General features: G+C 38.3%; 1 protein-coding gene across 5 annotated transcripts in view; it reads left to right on the forward strand.

Annotated features, from left to right (window-relative positions):
* LOC136836045 (uncharacterized) overlaps positions 1 to 12,500 on the forward strand; it is a 490,804-nt gene that overhangs the window by 446,399 nt on the left and 31,905 nt on the right. For 3 of the 5 annotated variants that reach the window (XM_067099927.1, XM_067099929.1, XM_067099928.1), the window contains one exon: positions 8,820 to 11,840. In XM_067099927.1, the coding sequence (XP_066956028.1) occupies positions 8,820 to 11,840 (3,021 nt within the window). The remainder of the gene's footprint in view (positions 1 to 8,819; positions 11,841 to 12,500) is intronic. The other 2 variants (XM_067099930.1, XM_067099931.1) reach the window with 2 other exon arrangements.

The raw sequence follows: 12,500 nt of genomic DNA on the forward strand, positions 1-12,500 counted from the left end.
GCAGAGTGGGCGAATGAGAGCTGGGTTCTTGGCGATACCATGTTCATGGGATACAGTTCAGTTAGGCATTCTACCCTAAAATGGAAGACTGCAGTATCTGCAAAATTGCAAAACTGAGAAAAATGGTATATACTGCAGTTTTCCCTTGCCTTACTACTGGTTTTACGGGTACTGCAAATGGGTACCCAGAATTAAAGCATTGAAGAATCATTCCGAAACCGCAGTAACTTGTGTACTGCATTAGTTTTTCACGAGCCCAATGGGTGGCATATCTCAGTTTCGAAAATTTTGCTGATACTGCAGTTCTCCATTTTAGGACAGCAATGTCCTAACAGTATGTAAGGCTTGCTGAGTAGCCTCTACACCTCCTAGGACACTGTAAGGATAGGTTTGAGACTCATCGTGTGGGTCGGTGTCATTGATCGCGCTCCTGACACACAGGAGCCACTGATGATCCTAGGAAAGGTGCGAATCACTTCGACGAACTTTACCGTAAAGAGAATCTGTTAATTAATGGCATTTTCTATTAGACTTTTTATCGGTAATGACAAAGAAAATATTGAAGTGAATAAACCTGAAAGTGGTCATTGACTGTAGTGAGCCACACAAGAAAATTCTATATAAATGAAGAGAATATTTGATTAGTTCGTGTTCATAGTGTGTGTGTGTGTGTGTATCAAATATGACTAAATTTTGTGTGTGCGTATGCATGGATCGTATGCTGAAAGGGCTTTGTTGTGGGCATGTATATATTAGCTGATGAATATGTAGTAAAATACAGTGGTTTTAGTTCGTACGCTGAGACATAATTGTGGCAAAGAGAATAGAGTTATAGTATATAGTCACTGAAACTGGCTTGATATGAGGTAAAGCAATAAAAGTGTGTATGCGGGTAATTTATTGGAAAGAGCGTAAGTCAAGGGCATGCGCAGGGGTCGGGGTATGAGGCTTGACCTTTCCAGTGTTGGGAGTTTCAGAAAAGTGAGAAAAATAAACCCAAATAAAATACGCAGCTCATTATGTTAGTGAACACCCATCAAAAATTTTACGAAATAGAAGGATGATCAAAAAAAGTTTTAGGATATATAAGAACGTTAAATAAAAAGTGTATGAAAATTAAGTGGAAGGTTATTGAAAAAACGAAGTTAATAAAGGATAATGTACATTATATTGCTTATGCAGTTCCTCCGTAGTGTACGGTACTATACTGTGTTGACCCTGAACACCTGCATTATGAAAATGAGTAATTTGCTGTATAGGAACTATCCAAAACCCTCCATTTTTAACATCCTGCACACGTGCAGTTTCACACATGTTGCGTGTTTGTAGCCTATTGAGTGACAACACGCGATCGAAGCGAGCAGGGGTTAACTGTGGTCGTGTCTGAATGGTTCATAAAAGGGATGCACAGTTCTATGATAGAATGCGACAGATATGTAGGTATTAGAAATTGGAGTATAAAATTTAGACCAACGGCCATTTCAACGTAGAAAGGGAAGTTGAGAGTAAAGACGTTTATAAAGTTGTAACAGGTGGAAGACCTCCCAGTTACACTACAGTATGAAAATCGTTAGCTAAGGGGTGGGAAGTAAGATGGAAGAAAGAGAATAAGAACGAAGGTACGGTAAAAGGAATGAAAGTGGTTGCAGCTAGGGGCCGAAGGGACGTTGCTGGAATGTACGTCAACATTGTATATAAAATCGTTGCTTTATCTTCCATCTTGACATCGGGTAAATTCGCTTTTGACGCCCAGAAATGGACACTTTCCAGTTTTTTCTGGTAAGGTCCGCTTTTGACATCCAGAAATCGACACTCTCCAGTTTTTTCTGATAAATTCAATTCTGACACCCACAAATCGGCACTTTTCAGTTTTTCCAAGTAAATTCTCTTCTGACACCCGGAACTCGACACTTCCCACTTTTTTCGGGTAAATTTGATTTTGACACCTAGAAATCGACGCTATTCAATTTTTTCTAGTAAATTTCCTTTTGACACCCAGAAATTGACACTTCAGTTTTTCCGGATAAATTCGCTTTTGACACCCAGAAATCAACACTTCAAATTTTTCTAGTAAATTCGCTTTTGACACCTAGAAATCGACACTTCAATATTTTGTAGTAAATTCGCTTTTGACACCCGGAAATCGACACTTTTCAGTTTTTCCGGGTAAATTCGCTTTTGACCCACAGAACTCGACACTTTTCAGGTTTTTCCAATAAATTTACTTTTGACACCCAGAAATGGACACTTTCCAGTTTTTCCGTGCAAATTCGCCTTTGATACCCAGAAATCGACACTGTCCAATTCTTCCTGGTAAATTCGCTTTTGACACTCAGAAATCGACATTTTCCAGTGTTTTTATAGTAAATTCTCTTCTGACACCCAGAAATCGACACTTTAGTTTTTCCGGGTAAATTCACTTTTGACACCCAGAAATCGACAGTTTTTCTCTGGTAAATTGGTTTTTGACACCCAGAAATCGGCACTTCTCAGTTTTTTGTAGTAAATTCGCTTCTGACATCCAGGAATCGACAGATTCCAGTTTTTCTGGTAAATTCGTTTTTGACACGCAGAAATCGACACTTTTTAGTTTTGCTAGTAAATTCACTTTTGATACCCAGAAATCGACGCTTTTCAGTTTTTCCAGGTAAAATCGTTTTTGACACTCAGAAATCGACACTTTTCAGTTTTTCCAGGTAAATTCACTTCCGACACCCAGAAATCGACACTTTTCAGTTTTTCCAGATAAATTCGCTTCTGACACCCAGAAATCGACACTTCAGTTTTTCCGGGCAAATTCGCTTGTGACATCCAGAAATCGACAATTTTCAGTTTTTCCTGTCAAATTCGCTTCTGACACCCTGATATAGACAATTTTGAGTTTTTCCGGGGAAATTCGCTTCTGACACCCAGATATAGACATTTCTCAGTTTTCCCGGTTAAATCCGCTTCTGACACCCAGAAATCGACACTTTTCAGTTTTTCCGGGAAAATCCGCTTTTGACACCCAGAAATCGACACTTTTCGGTTTGAAGGAAGAGTAAATTAATAAGAATTATGTGCAACTGGAATGTATATTAACTTTGTAAATAAATATCGTTGCTTCTCCTTCTTCTTCTGTCTTGACACGTCGGAGAAATTCGCTTTTGACACCAAAAAATCGACACTTTTTTGAGTTTTTCCGAAAGCATACACACTGAAGAGGCCACACCAGAGGACTCCAGCCACTCATCAGTATACGAGAACGTATCAGAAATACTGTTCCCTTCATCCGGGTCGCACTCTCTTATTACCCAGTGGGTTTCCGTCTCTAATGTTATGCAAGTGCCCATTTGCACCTCAAAGGTCCGTCGGCTCCAGAACTTTGATATGATGATGTCCCCGAGACCTCCATCCCGAACTACCACATGACGTTTTAAACTATCGAGGCTCCGATAGGATAATCGTATATATTCCCCTTCTGAATGAATTCACTTACCGTGGTTTCTGTAGAGGTATATGGAGGCCGTATAATGGTATATATTTTACTTTTAGATGGATTTTTGTAGAAGCGATGCGTGCTGTGGCCATGTAGGGATAATTTTTGCTGTCACTAAAGACTTTCGAGTGACATTCTACCTAGAGTATCGTGGAGGTTGCATGCGCTATTTGTGTGGTTTGATATTTTCAGTTGTTGACTTAAATACAGATAGTAATACATTTTTTTTAAAGAAATTTGGTTACCAGGCTGCATATAGAAGGATATAGACATTTAAAAGCGTATTACTCATCTGTAAAATAGAAAATTCTTATTTTGTCAGTGATGCCTATTCCAAGACTTGGAAGCCAAGCGGAGGTAATTTTTAAGTGTACCTGACTTTGTTGAAACATTTCAGTCACAGTTGTGTAACTTGTCTTATCCCATTATTTACCTTTTTTTTATTTAACTTCAACAGTACAATATTAGTTCTTTTCCTCTTGGCGTGGAAACCAAACCTATGTTCAAAAACTCTATCTGGAAAGGTGTTGGAGACATTGCAAGAAGCAGACTCGCCAAAGGCTTACAAATGGAACAGAACCTCTCTTTATCTGTGGATAAGTAATGCGGACCATTATGCTACAGTAGAGGCCTTTATTTGTGACAGGAAAGCATTTATTTAAATTGGACATTGTCTGGTCTCTCTCTATTGACCGGCGTCCCACATAATGAAGTTTGTTCTGTCAGTGAAGCTGGATCTTCATTTCGACTTTTGTTTTACCAGGAAATGGTCTTTCATCTTGCTACTGAACATCTCTGCAACTAATATACTAGTCTGATATTGAACTTGTAGGTATCTTTCACAGTTATTTGTTACTTCCTTAAGCATCTTCTTTAGAACACTTACGGGGTTCATCCATTTTTTCCAATTTTAGTTTTGCTGTTTTTTCATAAGCTTTGACTGTATAATGTATTTTTATTATGGTAAAGCATTGTTTGGTCAGTTTTAGTTTCTTGATATTTTATTGGTCAGTTTTAGTTTCTTTATATTTTATTTATTTTCAAAATAGCTGCAACATCTTTACTTTTCTCACATTCGTCCATTTTAATATAACTGGAAGAATAATTTACATTTTCCCCATTACGTCACATTATTCCTTTTTATAGAATCAGAAACTCATCTGGCGTTTTTCCCCGCCGTCAATCTTTATATTTTGATTTCCCTCACTGGCCTGGAAAATTAGTTTGTCAATTCCCGTGTTTTTTCGATATATTTCTTCTCAATGAGCTAGAAAATTATTCATGTCCGTGTTGCCTGATGTCTGGAATATCAATTCTAGTCGAACTATTCGTTTGAATTTTCCTACGGTATTTCTTAATTGATAATATTTCCCGATATTGCAGTCTTATGATCATTAGCATAAGGAATACATTTAAATGTTTTTTAAACCATTGTTTAAAATGCAATCATTGTTGATGTGCCTTGGGAGGTAATCATTTGGAACTCAAATACTGACATTATTAAGTTAAATATTTTTTACACACTTCTTTCATAGACAAATTAAGGAAACTAATAGCGTAACTGAGTGGAACTTATAAATATCCTGAATAACAATACCTTTATTTATACTTTTAAAACTTAGAAAATGAACTAGATAATTGTCTATACAATTTTCATAAGTACCCCAATTGTCTATACAATTTTCATAAGTACCCCGTGTAAGCTGACTTTTTTGAGTGGAATTATTTACAATAAATTAAAAAACTTGGTTTCAGTACATCATATTTGCATAAAGGTTTTCCAGAAACGTGATATTTTGGCAACGCTTTTACCTAACGGGAAATCGTAGATAAATTTGCTTATTTGTTCTCTGCGTGTCAAGCTTCATTTTGGAAAGGTCCAACTATACTACTTTAATTATTTTTGCTAAGAATTATATGTCTCATAACCGATGCTGTTTAGCTGTAGGGAAATGTGATTTCCTATCATCTCTTTCACAGACTTAAGACAAAAAATAATGCACTATCGATGAACTATTGCATCCATGATTTTTTTTTCATTCGATATTCATTAAGTATCTGAGTGTCATTTCTCAAAGAGAAAACCTCAGAATGGAATTTGGAAAATTGACGTATATGCTAATTGCTTTCTCATCACAGATTAGGAAAGTAAGATTTTTCTTTAAGACTTTGACGAAAACAAAAACATTTGTAAAATGTTGGTCGGAAACATTGCCGTTCTCCAACAACAAAATACAAAAGCGAGCATTTCTTGAGATGATTAAGCCAAATTCTCACCGTAAATGTTAACATTTCCCAGCTACGAATTACAGAGTCCGACTATTTTTATGGATTACTAAGTAAAATTTTCATCGAAAACACCACTGTAATCCAACCCCGAAGCCAAGAAGGGACTTTTTATGGGTTTTTTGCACTCCATTCCCAGATACGAAAATGACATTTTTTTTTAGATTATTAAACAAAATAATTTACATGAGAAGCGCCATTCACCAATCGCAGAATACAGAAGTAAATAATTCTTTGAGATCAAAAAGCTAAATTTTGACAGAAAACATTACTGTTCTCAGACCACGAAATACAACAAACGAATATTTTTATAGATACAGAAATGACATTTTTTTTAGATTATTAAAGAAAATAATTTAAAGAAGTACCATTCACCGACTTCATATACTGAAATGACTATTTTTGGGATGAAAAAGCGATATTCTGACTGGAAACACTACCGTTCTCAGAACACAAAACACAGTAACGGCTGTTTGTTACACAAAATTTGGACGGGAAACAATAACATTCACCAACCTCAAAATGCAGAAACGAAATTCCTCCCCCTCCCCCACCATCGCCTTCTTTCAAAGATCATTCCACAAACAAAACAAATAAAAACTAGCCTTCCCTACCCCGTCTTCCTTACATCCCCCCGCTGCTTTCCTTCAAAAGCAGCATCTGAACACTACATGCAAACAAAAACGCCTTTAGAATGGGATGGGATATTTGGGGTTGCTTCTGTCTACAAATGAACCCTTGAGGGGTTGGCTTCTGCCTGCTTTGCCTCTGCCTGTTTTCATGAGAGTGAGAGATAGACCTCGAGGCTGAAGAAGCAGTGTCTCAAGGGTTGTTAAACTTAGAAGTGAATAGGAGAGTCTCTCTCTCTCTCTCTCTCTCTCTCTCTCTCTCTCTCTCTCTCTCTCTCTCTCTCTCTCTCTCTCTCTCCGTGTGTTAGGTAGGAGAAATGGAGAGATTTAAGGAACTGAAATGCTTTGGTTATTTAATGGAATGATTTTTATTTAAATGAAATGAAATCCAGTGGAGGTCATGGGATTTTTCAAGAGTGAATCCTAATCAGGCTTAAGGAGCCATAACTGGTTATGCAGGAATACCTTTAAAGAATAGATATGTACAACGGTAATAGTAAACTGAATCAACAAATTACTCAAAGGCATACACACTTGAGAAATAACGCGATAAAATATGAGGATAAAAGTCCATGACACTTTAAAGAACCATGGTAATCAACTCTCCTTGCGGGCGTTAACTTCCGTTTTACTTCAAAGGTAATGTAAGACCTGCAGAACTAATCATTGTGACGCTACAGTATCCCACAAAGACACGTTTGCTCACAGATTGTCTCTCTGGCACAGACGGTAAAATTGGTAATGAAAATTGTTTGTTGGAACTGAGGTGGTGAGAGAATGCTGAGTAGGAAAGCTTTCGACGAAGGTATAAAGGATGTTCACCTTCGTTGAAGAAAAGATAATCTCTAACTTGAACAATCTTTGCCTGGGATTTAAAGTTCCAGACTGTGCTCACATCCCCACCACAGAACAGTAGCCAACAGCGGCAGAGAGATCGTCTGAATCATGAGGCGCTGATGCCATCATCTCAGTGGGTATTGGAAACTTTGCTAAAATACCCAGCCAAATAACTGCATTGGATATTTGTTTTTAATTGCTGTGAAAGGAAATCCTTGTGTGAAGGGTTAGTACAGCTTTACCTGTGAACAGTAAAGGATGGGTCCCCGATCAGAGATCGGCAAGTCAACTGGAAGTCTTGGTTTCGTTGTAGATCACCTCCGTCCCCCACCCACTAATCTATCCCATGAACCACCTTTCAAGTCTAGCATTCGCTCTATTTCGTAGTAGGGAAGAACAAGTTAACGGAAGACTTGATAGGCCAAGGCCTCATGAATGTAACAGTCATCTTCTTTTTGTTACCAAGGGTTACCTTGTTTACAGAGGAGATAAAGCATGATTGATGTAGCATATTGTGTGCCTCGGATCACTTAAATTTAATTTTCAGTTGCTTTATTTTAAGATTTTGATAATTGAACAACTGTTTAGATAATAGGTGTGTTTGCATCCCTGTTAACAGTTAAAAGCCTTCAGTGTTTTTTTATGTTTGTTGTGTATGTATTCCTTTGTACCTGTATGCTTGTATGTATTAAAATCTATTAGTAAATATACTTGAACCAGATGTAAAGGTATGAGTGTATTCGAGTGTTGATATTTTGTATTCACTCTCGAATATTTTCAGTGTTTATTTTCAGTTAATTTCCCTTAGGAGTGCATATCAGAATCTTGAGACTATTTTTTGGCTGGAACTGATCCATAGGAAGATTTCAACTCAAAATCTTATCATTATTGTAAGTTCATTCTTTTGCCCTGAGGGTTATTGAAGGGTTAAAGTAGAAATTGATAAATAGTTGATATATTTGGAAAGGTGGAAGTCTTAAGAACTTGTACTTTGAATCCACCAATCATAAAGAGAAGATAAGCAGAACTAAAATGGGAACGAAATCAGGCCATTTCCTGGAAATAATTGACTGTTCGACGCAGCATATGTAATCAGTAAGATGTTGGGTTGCGCTTATCTGAAGAACTTATAAAATTATATCCCTGTAGAATACACATTGTTCAGAAAAGTTCATGTTCCGGGAGTTACCTATCTGAAACTGGAACATCTACTTTCTTTTCAGTGGTTGGAAGTAAAGTTTGCTATTCGCTAACGCCCCTCAGGTTAGCTCGCTGGATACAGTGTTAATAGATTCTATTTTTGTGTATCTAAAATTTTCATTTCCTTGGTCTACGTTTTTGATGTAATATCATTAACTCCTTGTGGATTGAATATCTATTCTGAGACAATCAAATTTGAGATATTGTTGATTCTGGCTGTGTTGGGTAAAGCTTATGTTTATTTTAGAACAGGAATTACAATTCCAAAATCAATAGAAATTCTTGGATAAAGCTGTAGGATACTTCCAATGTCCATTTTCACACCTCGCACACATTGGCACACATTTAGTGTTTTATTTCTTCTAATGATTTTTATCTTTTAATTTCAGGGACGATTCAGCTGTTCAGTTGGGGATTTACGTCCTGGTGGAGAAACTGAGGAGGTGGTCGAATTGAATGATGTTCGACCAAAGCCTGCTCAGAGGCTGGTCTTTAAGTCTTCAAAAACAGTAGGAAGAAACCGCAGAGAGAGGATTGAAGAAATTGAGCTCGATTTTGAGGATGTGCCAGAGACAGAGGAACATCTTCCATCGCATCAAGGAAGAACCGCAATACCTTCTAGTAATGGTAATCCAGTAACAAATCATAGGCATGCCTCCACTGAAGGTCACGATGATCTCATAATAAATATCCAGGATGAAGGGCGACAGAGTTATTCCTCAAATGCTGCACGGTATGGGAAGTCTAAGTCCTCCAAAGTAAAGCAGAAAGGTGGTCGAAGTCGCAAAGGAGGCAAACGCTTTGCCCGAGGTGGAGGAGGAGGTGGTGGTGGAGGGGGTTATGCTGAGGAAGTTGTTCTTAAGATGAGTGATGAGCCTCCTCATCCTCTTTCTCAAGGAAACAATGATCCTTCTCAAATGAGTTGTGCCTTATACAACCGTAGTGATAGCCAGGAATCGGTTCCTGACATTGTTGTAACCCAGAATGTTGATACTGCTGCTGTTAATGGAAATTACCCTGTCGATGATGATGAAGATGAAGACGACTTTGTTATAGAAGATGTAAGAACTGGTGTCCAGACCTATCTTGATCCAAAGAAGAAAGGGATTGGGAGTAAAGTAAAGGATAAATTGTTCCCAAACAGACATTTGCCTAAGGCTAAGAAGATTGACAGAGCAAAGAAAGTTGAACAGTTTGTTGATTCTATTATGATAGAAGATTTGAATCGTGGGGGACGAGTGACTCCTATATTTGACAGAGAAGAATACCTAACATATGATGACTATACTCAGAAAAGGCACACCTTACTACAAAATCACCCAAAGAATTTCATCGAAGGTGACACTGAAATCATTACTCTAGATTTTCCAACTACTTCTTCCCTTAGTCCACAGAGTGCTGAATTTGCAATGGAAGAAGAAAGAAGACAGTTAGTAATGAAGAGAAAAGAAGATAAAAAGAAAGGTTTGACGCTGGAGGGCATAGAAGAAGAGTCCCCAGATCACTCTAGTAGTGTCGAGAAGCCTATTATATCCCCTGAAGCTTATGAGGATTACATTGGTGAGTCTGTAGAAAATGATTACCCTGAACTAGCAGGAGGATCAGATTTCCAAAAGGACCAGTATGATGATGAGTTATTTGCACAAAGGGAACAAGAACTATATGAAGAGGAGCAGAGAAGGCTCCAACGCGAGCAGGAGGAGTATGAGTTACAACTAAAGGAGGAAGAGTTACGTCAACAACAGGAAGAAGAAGAACGTTTGCAAGAAATGTTGAAACAGCAACAAGAGGAGGAACTGCGTTTACAGGAGGAGCAACAGCAATTGCAGTGGCAGCAGCAGCAGCAGGAACTTGAGGAGCAAAGGCCCACAGGTCCTCTTTCAGGTTCAGCATCAATGAGTTTCATGGATGACCACAGTCCAACAAGTAATGGTAATTGTGATTTTTATCGTCAGTGTATTGCAAAGACCTCTAGAGACCTTCCCCAGCCAGTCCCTGGTAACTGTAGTGTAGATCGTAATTTTGGTGAATTTGGTTTTGGTGGTAAAGATGATTCAATTAGTAGTATTAAAACTAACTTTGTGAATAGTGGTGCAATTAATAATCATACAAGGACTAGTTGTACTGTAGGAAACAATTATGCTGGTGGAGATAGAAAACCAAAGAGAACTATAAGTCTCGGCAGTTCAGCTAGTGCCTCAGGTAATGAATCCAGAAATAATAGTACAAGTACATCAGAGCACAGTAGTATGTCTATAAGTACGTGTAGTGTTTCCAGTAATGCAATGACTGTAAAGAAAAATAGATCATGTCTTTTTTTACCAACAAGTACAACAAGCTTACCTGAAATATCTATAGAGCCCCCAACTCCACAAGCACCCAAACCTAAAGATAATTTTGATCGTGAAAATAAGATAAAGTATGACCTTAGAGTGCCTGGTTATAGAAGTATGTTCCTTACTGTACCTGGTTTTGATGATGATGATGGTGATCGATATCTTCCCAGATACTCTTGTGATAGTAATGATGAAGAAAGTAGTAGTGATGATGATGTTATTCATAAACCCAGAGTTTTTGCATCCCTGGCAGGTATGGCTGACAGCCAAAGGCTCAAACGCTATGGGAGCAGTTGTGACATTGCCCAGTTTGGAGTGTATGGAGAGAGTACTTCACATTATGGTAGACATAATGATTTTAATGCTAATGCAGACTCTTACAACTGTAAGTCAAAGGTTGGAGGGACTGGTTCTGGAGCTTTTGTTGCTGATAAGTTAGCAGTGTTTGAGAGGGTTGTAGAAGAAGAACACCGAAAATTCATTGAATGTCAAGAAGTACGCAAGCGTATTTTCAGGCAGCCAAAAAAAAGTGGCGAATATCTGGACAAATTTTACAGCCCACAGGTCATTGAAAACATTGATGCAAGAGCCAGCGTCAGAAGCCGAAAACTGCGTTACTATGATGATGTTTTTGACAGTGATGACAATCCACGGTCCCCATCTCCAAACAGGGCCCTATCTCCTCCTTCCAGAGCGTTGTCTCCTCCTAAAAGTAACGCTGCAGCAAGTCCATCAGGATACAGAGTTCCAGAACCCCCGTCATTTTCTCCCCAGCCGCGAAGTAATGTCATCTATTCTAACAACAGTGAACCAAGTGAACCCCCTCGTTCTCCTTCTCCTTTACCAACGGAGGATGATTATGACTACGATGTTTATGGTTACTTGGGAAATGGTCCCCAGTCAAGTTCTCCGGGGCCTGCATATGGCAGCAACACTACTCGTCAGTGCTCGCCTGAGCCTCAGTCACAGGCAGCCAAGGAGATATACTCCACCTCCAGCCGGGTGAATTCGCCAGGTCCGAGCAGTGCCTTGCAAGTAGATCGCGTCAGCTCTTTAGACAAACAGACAGATGAGGTAAGGCAGATGTCTTAACGTCTTTTGCGTAATGCAAGTCGGTTTTCTTTACTGTCATGTTACCATATGTTCCGTAGTCCTTATTTGGGGGAAGAGTAAATCTCACAGTCAGTTTAAAAGGTTGCATTTGATAATTTCCTTACTAGCCATGTTATACATATATTGTACATTTAATTAACAGATAGTGCAGTCAGTTGCTTTTGTTCATTCAAGTTAATATGCCATTACTAAATTTGGTAGCACGACTTGATATATGGAACTAGGAATGTTAATTTGGATGATAAAAGAATGAAAGAAGTAAATTTGTTTAGGCATGTGGGTAAGAATATAAAAGCTTATGGTTAGGAGGAGAGAAGAGGCGAGAAGCAGAATAGATGAAGAAAGGAAGGTACCAGGTTGTGTGCCTAAGATTTGGAGGAGAACTGGAGTGAGTATCAAAGAGAGAAAGAGAGAGAGAGAGAGAGAGAGAAAATAATGACAATATCCAAAAGCTTAAGTCTGCTGTTGAAGCTGTCAAAATACTTTAGCTCTAGTACACGTCATGTGTAGATAAAGGAAACTAAAATTTCATTCAGTATTTTTCCAACTATTCCGTAATCAATACTTACACGCTTATAAAACCGATTTCTGCTTACGAGCCCTCGTCAAAGAAAACGCCAC

This window comes from Macrobrachium rosenbergii, chromosome 56, assembly GCF_040412425.1.
Source record: "Macrobrachium rosenbergii isolate ZJJX-2024 chromosome 56, ASM4041242v1, whole genome shotgun sequence".
NCBI lineage: Eukaryota > Metazoa > Arthropoda > Malacostraca > Decapoda > Palaemonidae > Macrobrachium > Macrobrachium rosenbergii.